Source organism: Zosterops lateralis (genome assembly GCF_965231275.1).
Source record: "Zosterops lateralis genome assembly, chromosome: 3".
Taxonomy (NCBI): domain Eukaryota; kingdom Metazoa; phylum Chordata; class Aves; order Passeriformes; family Zosteropidae; genus Zosterops; species Zosterops lateralis.
Window position 1 is genome coordinate 98,782,956 of NC_139764.1, and position 27,514 is coordinate 98,810,469.

Sequence of the window (27,514 nt, forward strand, 5' to 3'; positions counted from 1 at the left end):
TTGGCTTTGATGGAAAATTGAAGTTTGAAAACAAATGTTTGCTACTCTGTAATTCATCCAAGGCTTTCTTTTCCCTAAAGGTAACATGTGATAGGTGTTGAAGTAGATGCTATACTTATAAAGTAGACTGGATATCTTCAGCTCTTTTGAGAATATGCCACTTGATTGTGTGGTGTTTTATTCTGTACTATTGTTTGGCTTTATTGTATTTATGTTGGAGTAGTGCATACCTTCCACTTGCGCATTCGCACACACACCCTCCCTAGCTTGGATTAGTAAATTTCTTCCCTCTTTTATTTAGGAGTGAAATGTTTCCTTGAAAAATTGAGAGATGATCATTCTTCTCTATTCTGCCTGGAAACTTCCTAACTCTTGTTTTTTCTTTTACACTATTCTATAGTTTGTATTTTCTTTTTCTTCTTCTCTTCCATTTTTTTTTTAATGTTGCTCAGTTTTATTCTTGGCAGCACTGTGGTATCCATATTTCTCTAGTACTAATCCTTCTGTCACTCATCTTTCCGTGTCAGCTTCAATCTCACTTCTGCTGAGAATTTGAGAGATCTGATTTCTGAGATGAATTTGCCAGGCTGCTCCTCTGCTATCAAATCAAGCATGCTTCTGTTTTGCACCTTTGTTCTTCATGCTTCTCTTTCCTGCAGAGCAGCTCTTGAGTTTTGATTCAGTTACAAGTTACTCTCTTCCAGTGAGACTTAATGGTAGTTTTGATTTGGTTCCCCTTTAGCTTTCCTGTGAAAAAGGAAAAAGTTTTTTCAGATCAGCTTCCTGTGGGAGCTGGAGCTTCAGTCCACTCTCTCCCCTCCTCCCGTCTCCTGACCTTAAAAAGGTTGCTTGACTGACAGGATATTTTTAGCTTCTGTTTTTCCCATTGTCATAGTATTAATTTGTTCAGGATCCATGCCAAGCTAATCATTCTACAGTTCCTGAATCTCCCCTTTTACATTTTTTTAAATACTGCATATTAAAGTGGAAAATCTTTTGATGTTGAGAATTTCTTAAGATTATTTAAAAAACAACATTTGTGTTTCAGAGAACTCCTCAGTCATTTCCTTGAAGCTTCTTGTGTGTAAATTACCTGGGCCTCTCCTTTGTAAAATACTCCATTTTATCAGATAGTGGTTTACTTTTTTGCAGACATAATTTTTCTCTTCCTTACATGTGATTTTAATGCAATTGGATTCCAATTCTTTTTCCAGTTATAGCACAGTCTTGCTTTTCTTCCTATTTTATGACTTACCTATTTATCTGTGGCATCGAAATTCAAGATTTTTGGGTTGTTTGGGTTTTTAAGTTTCCCTGCTGCTTATGGCTTAGCCACCTTTACATTGTGTTTCATTGCAGGATATCTATAGTTTCTTGTCTTTTTTTTTTTTTTTTTTTTTTTTTTTTTTTTTTTTTTTATCTGGCAGATGGTCTCTGAGCACTGCAGTCAAATGCCCCTCCATGCTTCGAAAGGAGGATTTTAATTTTTTTTTTGGTGGTTGTCCCTTTATCCAATTATCCCACAATAAAAAGAGGAATGTGATGGATCTGTCCGGGAGTGTAGTGACCTACCAGGACTGTATCTGGAGAGGTCTACTTGAGAACAAGTTTTAAGCTTGGGACTTGTATCCTTGTGCAGTACTACCCAGTGTGGGACTTGTCTTCCACATTATAAATTACATGTAATGTTAATCATTTATGTTACAATATGATTAAATGTTCCAGAGTTTTACTATTGCAGATGGGTTAAAGATATGGAACCTCACATTTAGACCCTTTTTCTCATTCTCTTAATTACAGGCAATATTACAATCAAAAAAAGGTTGTTAATACTTGTACCATAGAAATCTTGAGTCCTGTGCCTTGTAACCATCCCAACCACTCAGTAGCTCAGTAAAACTGCTTTGAATTACATGGGGAGGTGCCACAAAAATGTATGTGAATCAGTTAATCTTTGTTCAAGCATAATAAAAGCCATTTTGCTTTGTAAATTTAGCTGAAAAGTTTAAGTAGTTTAAGACGCCTCCTGATTTTGATTTCCCTGTGAATGTTGGGGGCAGAAGGAACTGTCAGGTAGCCTGGAGGAAAACATAAAAATTGAGGGTTTCTCATGGATTAAGGAAAGACAATTGCTCTGTGCTTTGACAGTTACCTACTGTATACAGCCAAATGTAGGAATTGGTTAGTCCTTAGCTTTCGAGCACAATGGCTCAATTTTAAAAATAATTTGGCATTCAATCCCCAGTAATTTCTAATAATCTTTACCAGTTTGTTACAAAGTGTGAGGGTGTTAGTGTAAAATATGCTGCTATGATTGGTTGAATAATTTATCTATCTTCTGACCAGAAGTAGCATCAGTATTTTGGGTTTATCTAAAACTAATTCTTCTAATTTACAGTACCTAATAACACAAGGAAGCTATCACTCCTGTATCAGAGTATATAGCTTGATTTTTTCACATTGGAAACACTTGTTTTCTTTTTGGTTTAGATACTTTGAGCTGTGTTTGTTTTGTTTCCTGCAATCAGAAGCATATCACAGATATTTTACTGTGTTTGAAGTGTATAAATTTAGATAGGATCTTCCCTGGGAAGCTTTGAAAAGTAGCTACTTTCTCACTTACTGAGAGTATTTTCGTTAGATCACTTAAATGTAGATAGCAAGGACAGATGGATAGAGATTAGCAGAGGAACAGTTATTAGAGTATTGATACTTTTGTCTTGCCTACACTCAGCTCTTCTGGAGGTCTGTGCAAAATTGCAAAGTTTGTGAGCTGTTTTCACTCATGCTGGTCGTTCTTCCCACCTTACACTGATAACAAAACCTAAGGACTTTTTAATCATTCTTTTCAAGACTGAAAGAATTAATATCTCCTCACATAATAAAAGATCACTGGAGACCCTCATTGCACCACAGGGAAGAATGAGTTCTGTCCTTGGACCATGAAGTGCTCAGGGAAAAGCAGAATGTCTATGGGGATGGTCTTATTTAGGAATGTCAGTGGAGTGTTCTGCTCATAGTTCATGGCATAAATTGATATGGAACTGTAATAGTGACCACTGAAGATCCTTGGAAATCTCACAATGACTGTTTTTAGCATTGCTAAAGATACAGGTACTTGTCTTGCTCTTCAGGCCAATGTCTCCCTTGGGTTTTCTGGTATAATTCCTTGATTTGTACCCTAAATTAGATGCAATGTGGCTGAGTACCTTCATCAACAAATGATAGTTCGTTCTTTGTGTATGTTTTATATCAAAGATGCTATTTATGGTACTGTAATTTCATCAACTTAGAAGCAGAAGGATTAGAATTTGCCTCATTACAGAGTTTGAGTATGTGAATAGAAGTTATAAACTTGACAGTATTTCTTAAGTGCTGGTGTTTCTTTAGTTGTGGGTGTGGATTTAGTCTGCTAATTATAGTACTCTTCTAGGAGGGACAGGTGAAGTGAATCACTGTTCTAAGGCTTTATGTTTCTTGTCCCACTGTCTAAGGAGGAGTGAAATTCTCTGTATACTTTTGTATTGTGAATATTGCGTGAGGTCATTGTGCTGAAATTGTTATTGTGGAAATGATTTATGCTGTTGGGTGACTGTTTTAGTGTTGCTAATTTGGTAGATGACAACAATGCTATGCTAATAACATGTTAAATAATTTTCTAGTCTGAAGATGGATTTTCAATAAAATGATCTGTTGACCTTTCTTGATGAATAAACCATGTAGGAAAAAGTAAAATGCATATCACTGATACGTGCAAAGATTACTTACACTTGCAGAAGGAATTTTTAAAGAAGAATGATAAATCTGAAAAAAAAAATTCCAATGTAAACAAAACTGTACCTACAAATTCCTTAGTTTTCATCATTCTGTTCAGTCTTTGTTTTTTTCAAATTTCCTCTCCTTTTTTCTTTTCCTTGATAAAATTCTGAATCCTGTGTGAGCAGTTTGGTATAAGTCAGATATTCCTCTTTTTGCATCTACTGAGACATATAATCTTGGAGCTTCATAGTTAGGAGAATGCAAATGGAGAAATATTGCTTCAAATTTCTCAAACTTCCTTCTTGTCCAACAGCTGACATATCTTTATTCTAGGTGGAAAAAAACAGTATGAAGTAAAAAAAAATTGATTTGTAGTGTTCTCTGAAAGCTGGTGTTATCAGTACTCCTATGTTCATGTACCAGCCTTAGTTTAAATACCTGTATGATCTTAATTATACAGGTTTCTGTAATCCTTTTATGATGCAGTTTTTGAACATGCAGTTGTTTTAGCCCAGCTACATTAGAGTTATTTTCTAATAACTCCTGACATTTAACAAAAAACAGAGATGAAAAAAAATTATGTTAATTTATGAATCCATAATGTACTGTATCTTAAATACTGTATGGAGTTTTGATTTGTTGTTTTGTTTTGCTTTACTTACCCTTCCTTTTCTTGCAGAAGAACTGAGAGGTACAAAGATTCACAAAAATTATCAAATGTAGGGACAATTTTCCTACGAGAAACAATATTATCTACTTGTCTTTCAACCTAAAAAAGAGATGACTAAGAGGAAGATGTGGTGATAGTTTGTAGAACGTGTTCAGGAGGCAATTGTTCAATGTCTCTTCCAATTCAAGATCTGGGAGGTGTCAGCAGAGGTTGCGGGTTTGCAGATTCAGAATCAAACAGCAGGAGATGTGGCTTCATGTGTTTTGTGGGTAACTGGTGAAACTCCTTGCCTTAAAGGATGCTCTGGATGCTAAAAAGCCAGATGCTGACTGTATAAATGCCATGGAGGAATAGAGATCTGGAACAAAAGAATAGAGGGATCTCTCTGCTGAGTCAGCCACAAATGGTGTGAAGCTGGACAGATGTTTGGTAGCGTTGTGGCTTGCTTGGTTCATAAATTCCTCCCTGCACATTTTGCTTGCTCGCTTCTGGGTGCAAGGCTAAATAGAATATTTTGATTGATGTGGTACAGTCACTTTTTTTTTTTTGTGCTGGGGTTTCAGTCAGGCTTTCAGTTTGTGGGTTTTGTGTTCTGAGGAGACTCTTTTAAAGATCATAAAACTTCATTTTTCATTAACTAGTTGTCTTAGGACAACTCTTTTAAAGTCATTGTTCAAGCCTTCAAGTTAGGTGAACTAAATATGGTGTGATAAAGTTTCACATTTAGAGATCTCAGGATGTTTCTTATTCAACTTGAAAAATGTTGAGGAATTATTAAATGGTAAATGTATACAAAATCATTATATAAAAGGGGTATGTCTAGCCTACACCAAAGAATTCTAAGCCATAAATATTGCATGTTTCTCTTAAGCAAAACTTTGCTTTTTGAAAAAAGATTCTTCATGCTTTTATTTTTCTAGTGACCTTTTGGTTTGTTTTGATGGAGGAACTGTAAAGGAATTGCTTGTTTAATAACTCATGATGTAAAATTCCTTACTGTTGAGTAGTAGTGATGATCCCAATGCCAGAAGGAAGCAGGAACACTTGCAAAGAAACCTGGCCTAGAAATGTGGCAAGAGATACATGAAAAGCCATGTAAGAATAAATAAATTCTAGGTCATGGGGGAGCCATCCTGGGCTGAAAGACACCTCAGCTTAAGGAGTTTTGCACTTCACCCTTAATATTTCTAAACAGTGTTCAGTTCTGTGCAGTCCTCTTTTGGCCCTAAAAGCAAGTACAGGTCTTGATTTGTGAGCAGATTAAGTTAATACTCTATCTTCTTTTCATTTCCTTGAACAGCGATTAAAGTTTTACAGTTGAGCATATGAAATTTAGGAATTACTGAAGAGAACATGCCTTTAGCTGAGAGTGTGTAAGTGCACTAGGGTGTAGTCATTACAATTGCATCTCATATTGTTTCTAAACCAAGATAGCGTCTTAGTTCATCATGCAGGAAGTAGTCAGCTGCTCTGAATCTTTTCCTTTTCCTCATTTAATATGGAGTTCCAGCCTGCATTAGTACAAACCACGTGAAACCAGCTCAGCTGCAGAATATTTGGTTCTTTCTCCTGCTCTGATGCTGGTCATTCCCTCTGGTGACATGAGGGCTGCTCCTGCTGGGCTGGGCTCTCAGGGTTGGTGTTGTGCTGTTCTGTCCCAAGGTGGAAAACTGGGATAGACACCTGCCTGAGGGACTGGGGTGGGTTTGTGCCACAGTCATGAAGAAACCTGAAGATTTTATAAATGCTGTAAAATGATGCCTGTATTTAATTTTTTTTTTCCACATTGACTTTTTAAAAGGATTTTGTATCTCTTAATAATCTGCTACTGGCTAAAGCATGTCTTCAAGTCATCACACAGCTCTTAGGAAACTGCTGACATATGGATTGTCTAACGCTCTAGGTTTTGGTGGATTGCACATATATATTTTAGTTTGGGTCTGATTCAAACAGTGTAATTTCTGACTGAGTCTGTTAATGAACTCATAAATGCAGGTCAAAGTATTTGCTGTTTTCTCCTGGAGAGTTTGGACAAGAATGACAACAGCTTTCTACTTCCCTGGAAAGTGCATCTATCAGACTGGCTTTTAGACATATTCCTCTGTTTGCTGAAGTCTTCCTCTCAAAATATGCCAGGTCTTATTTGTAAGAGCCTCTTTTCCTGACTGAAATTTGAATGACCTTAATTGCCATATGATTTTTTAGTGGTGACTATGTAAAAAATTCAAATTAACACAGAAGCCGGTCATTCTTGTTTATTTAAAAAAAAAAAAAAAAAAAAAAAGCTTTTAAGAGGGATAAAATTCTATCTATACAAATTCTGCTAATCAACTATGCTGCACTTACTTTCCCAAACAAGCAGGGATTCCTGCTTTGGTCTGCTGGTGCTCTGAGATACCTTGTAATCTTAAGTTTTTTGTGGGTGGATGTGTATCTATTAGTGGGGCTTTTTTTCTCTGCCTAACTGTACTTTTTGTGCATTTTAGCAGGTGCATGCAGTACTTGTTCAGGATAGAAAGTAGTGCAGAATGAAAAGAAGCAAGGGTGAGGCTTTTATTTGGAAGAAAAAAGCTGAGGAGGAAGTTCACTGCTGAAAGGGTTATTGTAATCAAGTTTATCATGAGAGCTTGCTGTTGTGTAACAGAAACTCTAGCTTGTCCATACCTGTCTTTGAGCATTACTTAATGAAGAAAGAAAACAAACCTACCGAAGTATCTATGAAATTCAATAAAATTTCTTCCCAAACTCTTAAATTTCAATACATTATGACAGTTCAGCTCCTTATTGGAATCCTCTATGTATTTTTAGAAAGACTATATTGTTTTAGAAAAGTGATATTTGGCAGTTTGCTTGTGAGCATGAACGAGCTAATGCTTGAGCACGTGGCTCTCGTGGTTTAATAATATTGAAACTCATTTATTCAAAAACCACTTTAACTGGGAATCATGTAAAGAAAATTATGTCTTCCTCTGAAAGTAGCCCATTAAAAAGTCTGTTAGGCAGCCAATTTTTTTTTTCCTAGTAAAGGCATACATCTGAATTGGACATTCAGTTGGCTTTTTTCTCTTGGTATGTAGGTTGCTTGCCATCTTGAATTCTTCAATAAAGACTGCCTATATCAGTTTAATGCAGTCTAATACCCTAGCACCTATTTTTTTTTTTCTTTCAAAAAGGCATAAGCTTTGCTTATTGAGTCATTTTCTAAAATTAATCTTTTTGCTATATAAAGACCCTTCTCACTTGCTGTACAGCAATGATCAGGACTAAATTGGGATTTTAGGATGTAGTAGTTGTTGCAGCTGAAGCAGTTATTAAAAGGAGAGAGGAAGTGAGAGCCTACCATTGTGACTTCTGTGATTTTCAAATGGTATGCTGACTCCTTTTTTCTTCCTTTCTGCCCATTTTTTACCAGACGGTAACTTGGGCAACTTGTCTGCCTGTCTTTCAGGTGGACAAATTGATTTCCTTTTATTCCTTCTGGTTGATGGCAGGCTTGTAAAGGAGCAGCTTTACTTGTGTGCTTGGTCTCTTTGTCTTTTCTAATGGAAGAAGTTTCACGAGATTCATATTTCTTTGCAGTTATCTAAATGGAGTTACAGCAGTTTCACTTGTCTTCTTCTTGTCATTTGGTTCCCTTTTAATAATTCCAGGCACACCCTCTCACTGTTACATCAGCATCTGTATGTGATTCATGGATATCAGGGTTTGGAGAAATCTATCCACTCATTTAGTCCGTGTAAAGATGAGTGCAGAGTCAGTTCTGGGGCTCATGGAGTCAGTTCTCCTGTTTTGGATGTGACCAAGGAAAGGAGGCAGGAGCAGGGTGCAGGGGTTCTCTCCCATACACTTTCACACTCACCCGCAAATCATAAGCCTGGGGTGTTTCTGTACAGCAGTGGTGACAATGCTGACAATGCCATGGACTCTCAAGATAGTTTGGGTTTAGGTTGGAAGGGACCTTTAAAGAGTCTCTTCAAACATTGCCTGTGTCTTTTCTGTGTACCTTTTGCTCTGGAAAAGAAGGCTTTCCTGAAGAGACTGCACAGAATCTAACCATGTAACAAAGTTGACCACATTAGTTTTTTTTCCAACTAGGTTAAATGGCAAAGTTTCAGTATTTCCTATTTTGTAAAAGTTTGTATTCATCATAATACACAGTGTTAGGGTGCCTTTAATTTGTGTTTGATGGCTATTGCATTAGTTTGTGCCTGTTACTGAGAGGTTGATGGAGGTCGGGCATGATGGTGGTTATGCCTGAGAGGTAGGTAGAGGTCAGGCAAGGGGGAAAACCAATGTTGTTTAAAAATAAGTGGGCGGTATTTATAGATGTAGGTTTATATGAGAGGTAGCCAGATTAATAGTATTGTAAGAATACATAAAAACCATGAAAAAAAATCATTAGTGACCATAATAATGATCTAGTATGTAATGATTGGTCCACAAGGTCATTTCATTCAGTTTTAAATACTAATTTGGGTGTAAATTTCCCAGTTAATACAGTTATTGTCTACTGTCAATTCTTTTATGCAATCTGCATGCAGTGTGGCTGGTGTCATCCCACATCAGGCTCATGCTGCAGATGACCAGATATATCTGAACCAGTTGAGCGGCAGAAGCAAAGTAAGGTGAGCCAGGTGCCATAGAGAACTCAACTGCTTTGCTCATCGTTGGTACCTAATTTTACCTTATGTAAGTGTAAAGCCAGCTTAGGTTCCTGGGAATGTGTGTTTTAATCCAGACAGCAAAGATCTTTACACACACTAGGGCAGCCATTTGGTTTATTATTTTTACAATAAATAGCTTTTATTTTATGGGCATGCCCTGCTTTACACAAGGTTTGAACCAAAATTCTGGACTGTGTTGCAAAAACCCCTTCTTCAACCCTCATAACTTGTTGTTTTCCAAACTTTCAAGTTAAATGGCTTTCTTAATCCATTTAGTGATAAATTTAGTACACTCTTTTTCAAACTTGGTCTAAGTTGAATTTGTCATCTTAAAAATGATGAAATCTTACTGAGTTTAGGATTATTGCCAGCATATCCAACTCTAAACATTAGAAGATTCCCTGAGATTTACAAGAAGCTGATAATGAAAAAATGAGTCAGACCTCATTAGGTTCCAGTATTAAATGGTCATTAAACAGATCCCTTTGGAAAAATGTCCATTGTGGAATATAAGCAGCACAGAGTAGATAGAACTTCAGAGAATGTGCAGGCATGGGGGAAAAAGAGGTCCTAGGATGGAAATGCACAGGTAGAAAGATGATGAGGAATGGAATTGTGCTGCAAAAAAAAAAATACAGAATGGGAAAGAAGGATGGAAGGGAAAAATATAAAGAGTTTAGAATAAGTGTATCATTACTTATTTTTGGAAATAATAGCACATTGTCATTATAACATAAGCTGAATAGTGAATATTGTGAATATGTAAGTAATGGGAAATTGTCCTGAAAGGGGAGGAGGAAATGGCTTAAACAGTTATCCAAGAAGAGAGTTGGTCAGACCACATTTAAAAGAAGCAGCTATGGAGCCTGCAAGTTGTTCTAGAAAGCCAGCCAGTGCATACTGTTTTCTACTTGTTGATCAGCAACATTCTGATATTGTCCGAACAAGTAGGAGAGGCTGCAATCTTGGCTTACTCAAAACAATTACCTGTTACAGTGATCTGATTATCATGCTAATAATTTGGCTCCTCTGCTCCTGAAAACCAGTTTGTTGTTTTCTAATACAGGTGAAAAATGCCATGTAACTTTGAAAGATAAAGACAACTTATTTAAATAGTTTAATGAATTTTATCATTATGAAAATCTTGTTCTATACACTTTGACCGACTCAACAATGTGTATTTTGTTCTCCTCTGCTCAGGGGGCAGGGGAAAGTACTCTCAAGTAGTACTAATCTTCTGTACTGCTTTCTGGAGAAGACCTGTAGTGGCCTTATTTGTCACATGTGGGAATAACATACAAAGGTTTTAAAAACAAAGCTTAAGGAAAGCTCTTGGCAACTTCTGTACCCCATCTGGACAAGTTACAGACTCTGTCAGTGTTGTTGATCAGTCTTGAAGGAATCCCAGCTTGCGAAACACCTGAAAAGGATAGCAGGTGGCATAGCTTTGAAAGGGTTTTCTGTCAGTCTTCCTGGAATTATTAGGTGCCCTTAAGGGTTTGTAACTTGAGTTTTATATGTGGTTTTTATTGTGTTTCCCAGGTTCCCAAAACAGGGTGAGAGCTCAGTAACTTCACATGGTGATGGACAGGGGAGTTGTCCTAATATATAGCACAGAAATATATCTTGGATTTTTTAATTTATGGTTGGATAAGTGAAAGTTATACTTGGAGAGTGTGTGGCATATAATCTAACACTGTCCTCCATTGTCCAAGTACCTCTCCCTTGGGGTTTAATCATGGGTTGCTGGAGGCAGAGTTTTTTTAACTGAAGGAGGGTGGCCCTGGCTCTGAGTCTTGCTTTCCTAGTGGATTTACTGGTTGACTTCCAGTGCAACTTGTTTTATCAGGATTTTTTTTGTTTGTTTGTTTGTTTGTTTTCTGGTTGTGGGTTTGGTTTTTTTTGTTTTTTTTTGTTTTTTTTCGTTTTTTGCAAAGATATATTGCTAGGTAGAAGGTGGTACCTTTTATTAGTTTTGAGGCTGCTCGTTTGCTGCATCTTTCTTTTTCTTAATATTTTCTCAACATTTGCTGTGTCGGTTGTGTGGAATTTGGGAGTTCTTTCTCTTTTAACCCTCCCAGTATGTTTGAAACTTTGCAGAATAAAAGATTTTCTGTGAGAACTCACAGCTCTTTCAGAGTTAGAGCATACAGTTACAGGTGAAAACAGCCAGTTACTGCAGAAACCCTTCAGTTTGATTCACTAATACCTAGGATAAGAAAGCTGTCTCCTTGCCCAGGAGGAGAGAAGCTCAGGTAAAAGGTGACAAAGGAAGGTGTCTATTGGAGTCCTCCAATTAAATCTATATTCCTTAAAGTAGCTTGGTGTCAAATTAGACTTTGGATAGCTCCATTGTTGATAGTTTAATGTTTGAGAATGGGAATGCTTCAAATGACTAAATTCCCAGTGTCTTAATTTATTTTCATATGTGATATATTATTAAGAAGCTACTAATTCAACTGCTTTTCATTAGGGGAAAGCATATTTCCTTGCTATCTAATTATGAATAGTATTCGTGTAATGTTCTTGTTTGAATTATGTAGGACTTTAATTTTTCTCCCAGTACATGCAAGAGAAGCTACATATGATTCAGGTTTTGTTCCAAGATTGGTCTGGTATTCAATTTAGCACTGCTTTTCAGAAGGAATGGAAAGTACTGTGAGCCTGGTCTGCTGCAGAACTCTGGTAGTGCAAGTTTTTCTTGTTTCTCAAGATAGTCCTGGAGCAGTCAAAGCCAATTTTAACACTATTTAGAAACTATAATGAACATGATACAACTTCCTAACTGTTACAAAAAGTTACATGTGTAATAGTAGGTGACAGCAGAGTTATTCATTTGCCTAAGCATGTGTTCATGCAAGTCTGAAGGGAGATCATACAAAAAAAAAGACTGTAATGTTGGTAATCACTCAAAACAAAATTTGAGCATGGCTATAGAGCTTGTATTAAAATAGATGAAGGCAAATTATTGAGTAAAACCACATTAGGTAACATCATGTCTTCTAAACACAGTTACTCTGTTTGTAATCTAAACCAGAAAAGGAGCAGAAGCCTGAATTCAGTCTTGTTCAGGAGTCTTGAAGCTGTGCACAAACTGTAAAGCCCTGCTGAGTTTCTTTTAAGGGAAGGTTCTATATGTGCAAATTGACTTTATAAAATATGAATACATGATAAAGTGCTCTGCTGAATTAGAACCACTGGCTAAAGCAGAAAAATCATTGCTTTTTATACATTTAAAATGGTAAAGTAGCCTGGACAACTGAAATAGTTGCTTTTAGATGTAAATTCAAGTAATCCTTTAAACTGTAGAAAATTAAGAATGTTTAATGAAACAGTTCATGTATTGTGAAATGAGGGCCAAACCTTACATCCATACTTACGCAAATCCAGGTCCTGCTGAGTTCATTATGAATAAACACATCAAAATCTTTCCGTAAATTATGTTCTCCTATAGCAGCAAACCTCAGTACAGATTGAGAGAACTTTCTTCATGCAGCCAATGGTTTCAAAAAGAGAATTTCAGATTTATATTCACTAATAAATATGTAAATATGGAAATTTTTTAATTTTTTTTTTTAGCTAAATAACATGAAAGATTCTGTGGAAGGGTTCTAGAGAATGTGGGCCTGGTGCTGAGTGGGAATATGGTCACAAAGACCAAGGAGAAGGCTGAAGTGATGATTGGTTTTTTTGCCTCTGTTTTTAACAAGCAGTTTAGGGAATATGTGAACAAAGTGGACATCTGAAGTTTCATGGGTGTGATGAGATGCTGCTGCACAAGTGTTGGGGCTGGCTGGTGTCACTGCAAGGTCACTGTCAATAAGTTTGGAGCAGTTCTGGTGACTGCACCAATCTTCAAGGGAGGCAAGAGGTCCTTCCTCTCTACTTGGCACTGGTGAAGATACATCAGGAGTGCTAGGTGCTGTTCTGGGCTACCCAGGTCAAGGGAGACATGAATGCAGTGGAGTGAGTCCAGTAAAGGCTGTGGAGATGATGGAGTGGAGCCTGACAAATGAGGGGAGGCTGAGAGAGCTGTGGCTGTTCATCCTGGAGCTGGAGGATATTCAGGGCAGGAGGGTGCAAAGGAGGACAACGAGATCCTCCTTAATGGTATCCAGTGACTGGATGAGAAGAAATGGGCACAACTTGAAATTTAAGTGTAAGGGAAAACAAAATCTTTTCCTTTGTACAGTGGGGTTGGTGAAACACTGGAGCAGATTTCCCACAACCCTTGGGAGCTGCCATCTATGGAGATGTTCGGTTTCTGACTGGACGTGGTCCTGGGCAGCCTGCTCAAGCTGACCCAAGCAGGGGCTTGGATCCCGTGGTCTCAAGCAGTCCCTGCCAGCCTCCACCTGCTGTGGTTCTCTGACCTCGTAGCTCTTTAGACTGTTCTCTCTCAATTGCATCTCTGTTGTTTTTTCTCAAAGCTCTCAGTTTTGGAGCATCTGGACATATAATGAGCATTTCACAAGAAAGGTGGTGGGAGGTCTGAAGCAACTTTCTGTTTGTTCCTTATGTATTTAATGGAATTTAAAACTAGCACACATTTCTCTTTGCAGTACTGCAATCTGGCTCCATTCTTGCACATGTGTTTAATCACACAGTGCTAGAGGAATCTATATAAACAATCCTGTATTAAACAATTCAGAATTTAACATCAATAACTAATTTTAAATAATTAGCAAGTGTGGTAATAGAGCAAATGTATAACCCCCCTCTAACCCTGTCTTTCAGTCGTGGCCTGTATATGAAGAAGTATTCGACCAAATGCATGAGCTTGCAGCATTTTTAGACCTGCCTCGTTTTCCAGATATAACAGAAAGCTGCTTTCTTCATCCAGACATGCTGTGCATGAAGTACTTGATGGAAGCTAATTTACCTGGTAAATATTTTTCCTAGCCTGAACTGATAAAATTTTTCTGTGGTTTATTAAACTCTAGCAAAAAGGCTTAAATTACTACTTCAAAAGTGCCTGCTCTTTTCCTTTTAATTTATTCCCATTTCAGCTTGAACTGAAAGATATTCTTTCTATAGAAAGCACCTTCATCAAACATTTAGAGTATGTATTATAGGCCCAGATATGCAGGGGTACTCTGATGTTGGCTCTGTAAGGCTGTGGAGTGGATATTTTAAATCTTACAGTATCCATGTGAACTAAGAGGCACCTGTTGAATTCTTGTGATATATTAACTTTAACTTTTGCTAAATGATTCATGAAGTTGAGACCAAATTGCTTAGCTCTGGAATTCTCATATGTAATAATGACTGTATATTTTTTAACAAAAATACATTTTATGTATTATATAATATTGTATATTACCATTTCCAATAATATTAATTAATGGTGTGTGACAGATCAGCAGCTGTCTCACTTGATTTATGATTTAGTTCTGAAATCATATATAGCATAAATGTTGACTCTTTTTGTCTATCTTGAATATTAACTTGTCAAAGAAAGACCAGTATGTCCTAGTATGTGAACTCTCTGTTGGGTTACCATACTTTCTGTCAAATACCACTGTGACTGAAGATGAGTTACACAGACAGATGACCTGTATTTTTTTTTCTCAAAACATTCCAACAATTCATAGTAGGGGAGGGAGCTATTGTCTTATTTTGCAATTAGTTACAATGAATAAAAGTGTTTGGTTTTTCTGTTTATTCACAATTGAATGAAGAGAAGATAACCAACAGGTTTAGGACTAAAATTCTGGTGTAGTAATTCTGACTTTGTTGTTTGACACCAGTATTGTGATCCCATAGAGTTACATTATTTTACATATTGCGAAGTATCAAATGAATTTAAAAAAGGCTAGAAATTTGTCATTTTCAGATCTTTTACAGATAAATGCAAAGCTAATTACTCTTTGAAAATTACTGCTGAAGAGGAATGTATTGTCATTTTCCCTGCAACTAAGATTTTTATCATGTATAAGCATTTTTTTTAATTGAAAAAAGGCTACTGCTGTTTTCTAGCAACTCCTAAAAAAAAAAAAATTAATTGGGAGTGTTAAAGAACATTAAATACCAACAAAGACACTGTTTTATGTATCTAAAATAAAACTTAATATGCTTCTAGTATTTATAAGAAAATTTAGTTTCCACATTTTTTTAACTTTTACTGTTATGTGCAAGAGGATTAAAAATGAGTTCCTACTGAACTCTTTGTAAGCAGCAAGAGAGTATAAATACAGCTGGATTAAGGTTGTACTTAGTCATACATTGCTAACCTTTGTGGAATCTGATGGTGATGTAATCAATTCCTGTATTTCTTGCTGAACAGGAAAGGTGAGAAATTTGGGGGATTTGTATCTGTGAAAAATAGGCAGAATAATAAGAGGCTGTATAGATAGCCTGCTGTGTATCCTGAGGAGCTGCAGCTGGATCTCCCTGGCAGAGCCCGCGCGTGCCATGGCAGAGCCAGGCGTGACCTCGCCAGCGCTGCCCTGCCACCACCAAACTGCTCCTGTACAACCAGCCCTGCTCCTCCCCTCTGCACTGCTCACTCCTGCCACGGGAGTTTAGTGCAGGGAAAAAAAAGGTTGTGACAAGTTCTTTGCTTTTGGGGATTTTTTTGAAAATTATATTTATATGGATTTGCAATGGGCTTTCCCACAAAAATGTTCAGGATGATCTCACTACGTTATTCAAGTAACATCAAAGCACTATTAAATATGTGATTTTTTTATTCTCCATATGAATGTATAATAAGTCACAAGTATTTTCCATGTAAGCACAGTGAAGGTTGCCTGTATTTTTAAAAGTATCCAAAAATACTCTTCAGCCTGAAAAATATGGCTGTCAAATGGTCCTGAAAGACTTAAGCAGTGTTTTCCTCAAATGGCAAACATATTTGCACGGTAAAAATATTTCTAGCTTGTCTTAACATTTTATATTTTTATTTATATTAATCAGATGAATTGCATATTTGGACTTGTCGAGTGGTGAAAAAGATTGGTATTGGAGAAGTGGATTTCCTGACTCTTGTGCCTGGAAATAAATCAACAAGAAAAGTGAAATATGATGTTCTTGCTGTAGCAGTTATTGTAGTTGTGCTCAAATTGTTGTTTTTATTAGATGATCACTATGAATGGTAAGTGTGCAGACAAATCTGTAGCAACCCCCAAATTTCAAATAGTGTAAATGCTTGTCTTGGATCGTTCTTTCTTTAGAGTTAAATTTATACTATTGGAATTTCAATTAAGTTCAGTAGCTTAAACCATACCCTTAAAGGGATTTTAGACATGAAATACTAGTTACTTCTAAAATTTGTTGGGTTTTATCTGATACTTGGAATAAAATTAGGATGTTGTTTTTGTCCATTATATTTGAACTTCATGTGAAAAGTGTGAAAAGATACTTCATGATCCAGTATTTGGATCTACAAAACAGCCTGATGTTGAAAATTTTTTTACAGGTTGCTTTCAGAGTATGCTGAAGAAAGAAATAAAAATAACACAGAAGGTACATAAATATTCTAGTAGAAGCAGTGTTATGATTTTGTAATTAGAACAGTTTTGCAATCAGGGGTAGAAAGACTTTTCTTATTGATCATGAAACTGTGTTTTTGTCATTCATTAAGGGCAAATTTTATCTGGGGAAAAGAGTAGATCCTGTTCATGTAAAATGGCCTCAGTGGACCTGTACAGTTTCTACTCTTCAGAATAGGGGAGTTTGGTACACATTTTTCTAGGTCCCTCTCTGCTTCTGCATGTTTGCCCCTTGGTTTAGAGTTTTATGCATGGTAGGTGGAGATGAATGGATATGCTGTGAAAGGGGAACACACTTTGATCGTGAATAGCAGATACTTACTAGTGGCATCAAACCACATTTATGATAAAATCCAAACTTGTTTAGTCTTGTTAAATAAAATGTCTTAGTGTGTAACATATTTCAGATGTAATCTTAGTTTCTTAGTCCAAATAATCCTGAGAGAGTGTGGAAAAGCTAGCAGCAATTAAGATAGAGAAGATAAGGGTGTGAACATGGTTCTTTGAGGGCAGAAAGACCAAATCAAAGATTAGAAATCTTCAGGAAGATGTTCCGTGGCCCGATCCAAATCCCAGTTGAAGATAAGATCCAAGGTGTGTTATAGTGGTCTATCTGTTAGGCCTTTTATCCAGTTTTGGGTCATTTTGACCTTTCTGTTGCTTTGTTTAAAATTTAGGTCCATAATAAAATTACAGTGTTAGTCATGTGTGAGCTCAATTACTGCTGTAACTAGAGACCGTCATCACTGTTAACCAAAACTGGTAATTTTCACATTCAGGTGAATACACAAACTAATTGTGGATTTTTCTTTTCTTTTTTACTTCCTGTGAAAACTTGAAATACATGGTAGTGATGGGAGTGGGGAGTTGGGCAACTGCTTTACAAGCTGAGGCTCAAAGCCATTAATGTCTTAATGGGGTTTCTCCCTTATTAACAAGTCTCATTGTCCTTGGGAATTAACAGCTCATTCTTTGCCCACTTTTTTACTTTAAAATCTGCTGGTGCAAATGATCCATACGCTTTGTTTTGTTGTCCCTGTGTTTAAAATGTTGGGGTGATGGTGAGCAGCTGCACAGAGGAGCTGATGTGAGAATTTCGGTTAGACAACTGATCAAAACTGCCTCTGGCATTTTCACAAAGTTAGAGGGCTGAAATGAATAATGGTTAATACCAAGTTTTAAAGATTCAATTTATGTTGACTCCATTCTCAACTTAACTATCCATTCTCTAGTCCTTTTTTTTTTTAATTAAAAAATAGTATTTCAGCTCCTACATTTCTTCAAGTCACACTGGAAGCAGTACAATAGTTGTAGTTACCTACTGTGTGTGTTCTGTGAACTGCACACATGCACAGTATGGCTTTTGTTCAAATAAAATGTGAAAAACGTCATTTAGATATGTGTAGATGTATGTGTAGATGTATGTGTGTATCAGAGCTGGGTATTTTCCTGTCAGCTCAGCTATATGAATGTCAGACCAGTAGTACTGGCCAGGTGAAGGGTTATTACAGTGTCTCTGACAATGGGTTTGCATGTGACAGATGCTTAATAATTCATATGAAGTTTAAACAAATTTCTGCCACCTCCTACACTGCTCTCCCAACAATTTAGGAGTATTTACCCAAACTTCAGGGTTTGAGGAGCTGATAAAAGAAGTTGTATCCAGGTCTTTGAATTTCAATGACTACTGAGGGGTCTTTGTTCCTTTCATGTATCTCTTGCTTTTGAGACCATCTATGTTTTTAGCATCTAGACATTGAGGCAGGATAATGCAAACAGCAGGAATGGAAATAATACAAGAGGTACATAAGTTTGATTGTAAGAACAGCATATTCACCTTCAGGAGAGTTTAAACAGCTGGCTGGCAAAGCTGAGCATGACGCAAGCATCGCATGCAGCGCAGCTGGGGCGATGAGGAAATGCAAAGTCTGGTTAATTCACAATGCAGATATTCCACCCACGGGGAGTAAGAGTTGATTATTTTTAAATATATAAATCTACATCGTATTTCTGTTTGGAATTCTTATCCTTACTGTATCCAGTTGGTCTGCTTCAGTCTTGTGCCTCTTTGGAGGATCAGTGATAAAGGTGCTGCTAAATGTGCTATGTCTCCATGGTTTCACATATCAACAAATGAAGTTCCTGTGCTTCAAACCATGAGAGGCTGATATGAAGACCATTGTCTTGTTTTTCTTTCCAGCCCTGTAGGATTTCATGGGTATTAGGATAGACAGTGGGGAGCTGATGAAACAATGTGAAATTTTGCATCTGAGCTTCCTTAGGTTTTATTTGTTTAAACTTAAGCTTGAGGCATAGTTTCATTAATCCCTTGAATTCAACTTTGAAACAGTTGAAGGCCACTCCATACAATGAAGAGCTAGTTGATTTGGTAGAGAGGAGGTAGTTTCTAGGCTTACCTTTCCAGAAAAGAGAGAAAAGGTTTGACTTGTGCTATATCTATGAAATGTAAGATGCAGGGCTTCTTTGCACTTCTTATGACACGCTGTTCTTTCACTCCATTTCTGCATTTCTCTTTCTTACGGAATTATTAGGTCAAGTGTGGTTTTTTTAAGCACATAGCATTTGGGGTAGTTTGTATACAGGTGCAAGATGCAGGGTCTAATTGCTTGCAGACCAGCTTCTCTGACATTTCTTTAATTTCTTCCCAAACTAAAGTGTACATCTTTTATTCAGGTGGCCCATATTTTGAGTTCAAAAAGTGGTATGAGGTGGTAAAACATTCCTTGGATGTGAAGCAAAAGAAATTGGATGAAGAAAGAGCCAAGTAAGAGGTTTTTAGATGCTGCTTTTTGAAGGTAGACAGTTCTTTGTGAACTCCTGATCCCTTCAGAAATAAAATCAGAAATTTGCTCCGCATATCCATCTACCAAGCTTGAGTGAATAGAATGATTAAATCACTGTCTTAATTTTCTGTTTACACTCATAATGTTTATCCAGCTTATTAATTAAATGCTCACTTACTGTGAAAAATAGCTTATACAGCTGAACAATTGACTGATTACAGTAGGTCTAGGCTAACATGCCTTGGTTTGCGTACTCAGAAAAAGATTTCCTTTATACATTGGAGGGGCAGTGCCTTAATGGCACTAAACATTAGATTATTTTAATTTTAATTTAAAACTCTAGCAGTATTTGTAATAAGTTATTATTCTTTTATTCATTTGGTCCAACTTTCTTTTTGTTAACAATTCTTATGTCTCTTACTGGTAGGTATCTTTGGAGATGTGAAAAGCCATTGTTTTATTCAGTCAAGAATAAATCCAAAGTTCTAAAGAGAAGACGTGAGTAAACTTTCCTTCTTCCCACCAACACAGAAATCTGCTCCAGCTTTTCCCATCATAGAAAAGCTTCAGCTGTGACTGATAACATTTACATCTTAAAATATTTTGTCTCTCTCTTCTCTTTCATCTCTGGGTACAATTAATGTAGTACTGTTTTACAACCTGTGGCTGGAATTTGTCAAACATGCACAACTGAAACTGCCTTTGCCAGTCTTGTAACAACCTACTGAACCATGTCTCAGAATGAGTGCTCTTTTCCTCACCTTCTCTAGTTTGCCTTTACATCACTGTTCCTTGTGAGTTGTTGCTGTTCCACAGCTTTCCTGTCTGTTTCCTCCTTTAGCTTCTTGTATGCTTTGGTATGAATAGCCCAGTATGTCCTTCAGTAGATCTTGCATGTCCCTCTTCTCTCCCACTCCTTCTTACAATCTTCTACAGAAAGCAAGGAAGGCTTTACTTGCATAGCCAGCTGCATATGGTCAGAATGCAGGTACAGCTACTGTACTTTAGCAGCTCTGGAAGTTTCTGGGGTTTCTGTTGACATAAAAGCAAAGAAACAAAACAACAAAACACCAGTTGTCTGTAGAAATAGGGAAAATCAGAATTTTATTCAGCCAAATTAGATCTGGAGTTCTTCATTCTACATTTTATGATATCCAGAAAGCAGCAGGTATTTGGAGAGAGATATTAAGTGTGGCAAGTGGTATTTTTCCTTTTATATGCTCTTTCAGTTTCTGGAAGCGACTGGTTCAGGGACTTCTAAACAAGTTGTATAATCCTATTTGGTTTGAATTACGCATGTAATTCAAAATATAAATATATTCTCCTTCAAGAATGCAGTGGGGTTTTTTTTAAGTACTTATTCTTCAAAATTCAGTTGGGATGATCCTGCAGTCAAGTCACATTCTATGGAAAACCATGTTCAGATATATTTATTTCAAGCTGATTATTTACTCAGATGCCTTTTAATACCTGCATTTATAGGAAAAGAGATTCCTCTTCTAGCTCTGCTTCTCATGGAGGTAGCAGAGGACCACTTAGATTACAGAGCTTTATGATAATGTTGTGAGCAGGAATATCACATAATTGTAACTGGACAGGATTCATCTTGAAACAGATGTACCATAATAGAGACAAATAGTCCTCTAAAACACTGATGTGCCACATACAGATTTTCAGAAACCTTCTTAAACCTTTGATTTTGATCATAGATTTTAGTGTCATCTTGAAAGATAAACTTCCCAGTCTTTGGATTATTTTAGGAGGTTTTTTCCTCTGTGGGTTGGTTTTTTTTTTTTTTTTGTTTTTTTTTTTTTTTTTTTTTTTGTTTTTGTTTTTTTTTTTTTTTTTGTTTTTTTGTTTTTTTTGTTTTTTTTTTTTTTTTTTTGTTTTTTTGTGTTTTTTTTGTTTTTTTGTGTTTTTTTGTGTTTTTTTTTTTTTTTTTTTTTGGTGTTTTGGTTTGGGTTTTTTTAATTCAATATATGAATGAGTTTATTTAAATACAGCTCATAAAAAGAAGTTAAAGCTCCAACAATGTTTTTTAACCTGCTTTTTATCCTCGGGAAACAAAGCATAGGCAGTCATACAGTGTGTGCTGATCTATCATGGTACCTTCTTTCCCGTCTCAGCCTCAGTAATTTAGGAAAGCTTGTCATTCATTCAGTGGAATTCAGTTAGCAGTGGGCAAACATGGAGTGGGGTTTTTTTTGTTGTTGTTGGGGTTTTTTACCAGTTGAAATTTGCACCATGAAAAGCTTAACCTTAAATCCACGTGTGTATGAATGTGTTTTCTATCAGCATGAATATTCCAGCAGTATCAAATGGATTTTACAGGTTCTACTTGCAGGAATGTTTTAGAGTGCCCCACTACTAATATCATGAGGTATAAAAGACATGGCATTTTGAATTATGTTTCAAAATGTTTCACTAAAACCTGTAAAGAGAGTGGCAGAGAGAACCTAGAGACTTCCAGGGTTTCTCAGTCCTTCATGCAGAGATAAAAAAAAAACAAAAGAAGTTTAAAAAGCACAAATACCCCATTGTCTTCCTGTATTAATCACCTCTAAACAGTACTTAATACTTTTGCATTTGTTTCTTTTGTCTCTTTTTGCACAGAAATGGTTGTGAACTTACAAAATCAGTTTGGCAAGCTGTCTGGTTCAGTGCAATGTGCTGAAAAGCCAAATCCTTCAAGTTTTCAGTTAAGTTGGTCTGAAAAAAACACAGATGGGAGTTGTTTTCACGGGCATAGCCTGAAGGGAGTTTTGCAAGAAAAACGTGGTTTACTGACAGCCATGAACCCTGACTATTGGCTGTGTACAGTTAAACTATGTAACGAGAAGTAAGTATTCACATTTTTGCTAAATACATTTTGGAAAGTTCTCCGGAAAGTAAAGTCCTGTACATACATTTTTGCAAATGACAAATACAGGTTGTGTGCACAGCTATGTGTTCACATATAGTTACAATCATTTCTAGAAAGGGGTGTGTGAGGAATGGATAGTCTTGGACTGTGAGTAGACAAACTGTAACATGAGGAGTGATCAAAGTGAGCTTATGAGAAGAGATGAGACAAAATCAACAAGTAGAGTCACATGGCAAGAGTAGCAGATAGGTGCAAATACTTAATTTCCTCATAGTGTTTTATAAAAATACAAGTATTTTTATAAATATTCCAGTTTGCTCTGGAGCAACTCTCCAGAGAATGGCAAAACAGTCCCATTCCTCTCCTCCCTGTCCACTAAAAAAAGCACAGAAAATTAATTTTCTAAATCACTATACTGATTTTGTGATGGCCTTAATCACAATGACTTCTGGGTCATATGCCAGACTTTGGTTCTGGCACTGGTTGTATTATGAAACCCTAATCCAGAAGAGGAATGTACTGATGAATATCAGTGAAAAAGATCAACTCTGTAGCTGGCTTGGATTCTCCTGAATTTCTCATGTATGCTGTTGGAAAGCGTTTTTTTGGAAAGGAGGTTGAGTTACATTCATGTGAAATGAAATTTTATTTGTGTGTTGAATAACATGTGAAATCTTTACCATAATTTGAAATGGTATTCAGAGATCAATAGCCCCTATGCAGTCTTAGTGATATGGCCCTGATTTTTAAAACATTAAATTCTCCTTGAAAATAACTGAGTTTTACAAGTATGCAGTCTTTTCTATCTTTCAGTGGATTTATTTGCTTATCTTTATTTTCCTTTTCACTTTACTCTTCACGTACCCACCGTGACAGAAATGGGTTGGAATAATGTAAGCACAGTGTTACATTACAAGAGGTTTGGCTATATGGATTCATTCTTTTGTATGAATAAGAACCTTTTTTTTTAAAGGGAGTAGAGGTAATAATCCTCTTACCACAGATTTGCGTAATCTTATGCACACATTGAATGAGTGGATATTTTGGTGTATGTTTGTGTGAATAATCTTCCATGCAAAGTCTGTTTTTAAACTTACATTTTCATATGTAATATATTAAAATGTTAATGGCAAACTGTCATAGCCTTCATGAAACAAGATTTGAATTTAAATTCTTACCGATTAAATTTCCCATTATATCATTTGCAATGCAAGTAGTTAAGTATACATCTGACACTTACTTAACTGGAAAACAACATCTACTCCCTCAGATATGAGGGTTTATCTTCTGTGTATGTAGAATAGAACTAAAAAAAAAAAAAATCCTGCAAATGCTCTTTCTCTAAGAATCAGCATAGCCTAACTGGACTGCTAAAATGCTTTATTCCTGGGATTAAAGTGTGATTACGGTGTCAGCAAAGCTGAGATCAGTCAAAAGGTTGCTGAAATGCTTTTACATTTTATTTTAAAACTTTCTGTTTAAAACTGGATTCTCAACTGATTTGCTATGAAAGTCTTTAGGTGACAGGAGTTGTACTCCGTGTTCCTAAGGTCTTTCCAACCTAAATGATTACATGATTCTAGATGTGATGAGATATTACAGTGTGTGAAGAATGTTGTAATGCTTTTGGGGGGGTGTGAGGTAGGGCAGAGGATGGGATGTATGGCATGAGAGACCTAGTTCAGAATTTCCAAAGTGCCAGACTTTGGGAGGCTTTGAACAGACTGCACTCCCTGACTTGCCTGGCACTCAGGATGGGCCTGGCTGTTCCTCCAGTCTGAGGTAAAATGTAAATGTTTGCTGGGCCAGAGGGAGCGAGCAAATGACTTTATAGTCTAGTAATTAGCACACTTACCGGTAAATTGGGACAGACAGATCCCAGTTGTTGTTCTGGTGAATATTTAAGACAGCTGCTCTGAATCAGACACAGTGAACATTTTAACTGCTCCTCCACATCCCAAGGCAATGCCTAGTAAGTTAGAAGATGTATAGGATTTATAGGTGAATGTTGCACCTGAACCTCCATGGTGTTTTTATTTTAAAAACGGTAATTTTGTAGTATTTTAAACTAAATTTGAGGTTTACCCAGTTGGATGTTCTTCCAACCTAAGTTGCTGAACTTAATGTTTACAGAGCTATCTCTGCAACTCGTCCTCTGTGTCATCTTTTGTTCAGTCTGACACTTGTTACAAGCAAGTCTAGTCTGCTATTTTCATTATATACTTCATCAATAAAATCACCTCATCATTTTCATTAACATTTTCACCACAAAAGCTACAAAGTAATGAAGCAGAAGGCTGCTACAGCACTAATTACTTTCTGTTGACCTCATCAGTGTTTGCTCCAATGTTTCCTGTGTTACTCCATTGACTTAACTTAGCTTTTCTGTCTTGTTTCTAGACATGTAATTTGTATTTAGCACACAAAGGCAACAGACAATAAATGAATGGGTTATTATCCTGTGACATAGTGTCAGGAAGATGAGAGGGGAACCCTATGGAGAGAGAAGAACAGAGTAAAGAGCCTAAGGTGTCTGAATTGGATAGTCTTAGAAATTTAAAAAATAGGGTGAGGTAGTCATTTTAATACTTTGTTACATTTGCTAAAAACTGGAAGAACAAACTGTGATTCCATTTAGACCTGAAAGGCAAAGAATGTATTTTTTGGCCGGCTGAGTAAGATCTTGATTCGTAGTGCAAGAAGCTATAGTGGCTTTTTCTTTTTAGTGTGTTTGCACCAGCTCTGAAGATACCTTGTTTCAGTCCTATACTTCAGAGTTTTGCAGGAGTGGATCAATTCACAGGAATCAACACTGTAAACTAGAATCGTGATTTATGCTGTTGGTAAAATGTAGAGTTTGTCTCTTAATACAGTTTAATATATAAATGCTAGGTAAGTACTAAATACACTTTTTATTTAGGGCTTTTGTTTTCTCCCCATTTCTTTTCAGATTGTGTGGTCATCTGGCTCATTACAAAGAAGTGGAGTTTCCCCAGAGTTACCATTTCGTACTAGGGTTGTTCTCCTTTCTTCTGCGGGTTCAGCCCTCTTACATCCATGATGAGGTGTGTATGATAGAACACAAACTTTTTAATAAAAAACTCTATAAAAAACTAAAATACAATACAGTCTTAAGAAGTAAAAAAGACTAAACCCACCAGTATTAAATCCATATAAATTAGTTGGTTTGGTCCCAAACCATGGTATTACATCTAAACGTGCACTGATTCTTTTGTCTCCTGTTTTTTTTTGTTAAGATAGTAGAGCTGAGATCTATTACTGTACTTCAGTTTTAGTGTCATTTTACCTATGATTTAAGTCACTGATACTGGCAAAGGAAACTGTCAAGGAAACTGTTAATTACCGTTTATTTAATTATTTTGCATCAGAGCCAACAGGAAGCTGTGAAATTACTATTTTTGGGGGCAAAATCGTACATATTTTGAGTGTACTGGATATGACATTAGCATCTAATTACATTGTGAATTTTTGAAATTAAAATGTCTATTTTTTTACCTACCATTGTATGACAGTAAATATATTTCTAGAGAATAATGTTTATTTTGTTTTTAAATACTATGTTAACAAATAAAAGAAGCAGTTGGTTAATGTTGTCATTGCAGTGAGTTTTTTCTTTATTATTTCTAAATAGCATTCCAGTTGTTCTGGAACAACTCTGGCACTGTTTTCTGCATTTCCTCGTATACTGTGTATGTCCCAGTCTCTTGTTATGCCTGAGCCTCTCATGTAGGTTAACACCTTTCAGGTCCATGTTCCACTTCCGGCTTCACAGATTTTGCCGATACTCTTGTACCTGGTATAAAATCTGATCCCATTTCTTGTGCAGTGGTAACTGCCAGATCCTCCTGTCATTCCTCTTTTGCAAGACTACTGTTAAAGCCTTGAATTTCTTCTGAACACTTTATAACCCAGCATCTTCAGCAGCTTATGCCCTGGCCATTCCACCAGTTTCTCATGCTTGATCTTATTTATGCACCATGTTTTCATACTGTCCCAGACAGCATGTAAATGAAGTTGGGTGCTGCCACTACATGAAAGACACCATAACAATATACATACATATGTTGAACCTAGATGCTGTGTAGATAGCCAGATGAATGATACTGCTTTCTGCATCATTCTGCATCATTTAATTTCTGAAGGAAATTAAATTCATCATTTCCAACCATCAGTACAGAGTATAGAACTTACCAAATCTGTTTGATCAAAACCAAAACCAACACCTGTTTCTAAGTATTATTATAACTAAGAAAAATGGTGCCTGCAGACTTGACAAAGAGTAATGACTTCTTCCCTGAGCAAGGGCTTCAGTGAGATGTAATCTGGGAGGGTGATCAGTTCAGTGAGTTGATTGCCGTGGGTTTGAACCATGAAGTTGTTTAAAAATTGGGAACAGGTGAATGATAGGAGAGATGATGTGCCCTACCTGTCTGGAGCAAGTGAAAATGTGGTATTTCACATACAAGTAAGGCAGACAGGACTGTTAAGTGAGTTTTATTGTTACATGGAAATAGTGGCGAACGAGAAGGCTTCACTGGCTCAGTTGAGGCAGGAGGTGATGTGGTGTCCTGATTTGGGGTGACACAAAAGACACAATTTGGGTGAAGGTTTTTACTTTCTCAGGTATTTTAACATTTTATTGTAGCACAGGGATTTAAAGCAATGGTCCTATAAAATGACTAATATGCAGATGAGAAGGCATAGCTTTAGCCATACAAAACTAAACTCTGCTTGATGTGGGAAGTGGAAAGAGACTGAATTATTACTTGGTGTATGTGTTAAGAGATTTCGTAAGTGGGCACAGTGTAGTATGTCTAAATCTATTGCCATGCTGTGCTAGATACCTCAGACTTCTGGCGAGGTGTGTCTGAACTGATGTTTACATTAATGGACTTGGAACATACCAGTTTAAATCTCCTCTTGTGTCTGGTGTTTGTGTTTTAAAATTAGCCATTACCTATTATGTTTGACCTCACCTGAGTGAATTACTAATGTTTGTAAGTATTTGGTTAAATTATTCTTTGTACTTTTCTAGATGAGTATTTCTATGAGTTAAAAATCTACAGAAGTGTAATACACATTGTCACTCTTTTCAGTAGTGCTGGCTCAAATGACTGTAAGCGTCTCATTCTTTTTACTGTAATATCTGTTAAAGTTTTGAATTAACTATCTAAAAGGCACCTTGGAATACATAAAGGATTAATTTAATTCAGAAGTCTTTATTTGAGGGACTTACACAT

At 36.5% G+C, this 27,514-nt stretch overlaps 1 protein-coding gene across 1 annotated transcript in view; it reads left to right on the forward strand.

The window, feature by feature from the left end:
- TAF1B (TATA-box binding protein associated factor, RNA polymerase I subunit B) overlaps positions 1–25,842 on the forward strand; it is a 45,748-nt gene extending 19,906 nt beyond the window's left edge. The window contains exons 9-15 of the mRNA XM_083858232.1: positions 13,831–13,978; positions 16,012–16,189; positions 16,514–16,560; positions 19,281–19,371; positions 19,818–19,888; positions 22,004–22,229; positions 25,204–25,842. Of these exons, the coding sequence (XP_083714358.1) occupies positions 13,831–13,978; positions 16,012–16,189; positions 16,514–16,560; positions 19,281–19,371; positions 19,818–19,888; positions 22,004–22,229; positions 25,204–25,405 (963 nt within the window). The 3' untranslated portion in view covers positions 25,406–25,842. The remainder of the gene's footprint in view (positions 1–13,830; positions 13,979–16,011; positions 16,190–16,513; positions 16,561–19,280; positions 19,372–19,817; positions 19,889–22,003; positions 22,230–25,203) is intronic.
- The last annotated feature ends 1,672 nt before the right edge of the window (positions 25,843–27,514 follow it).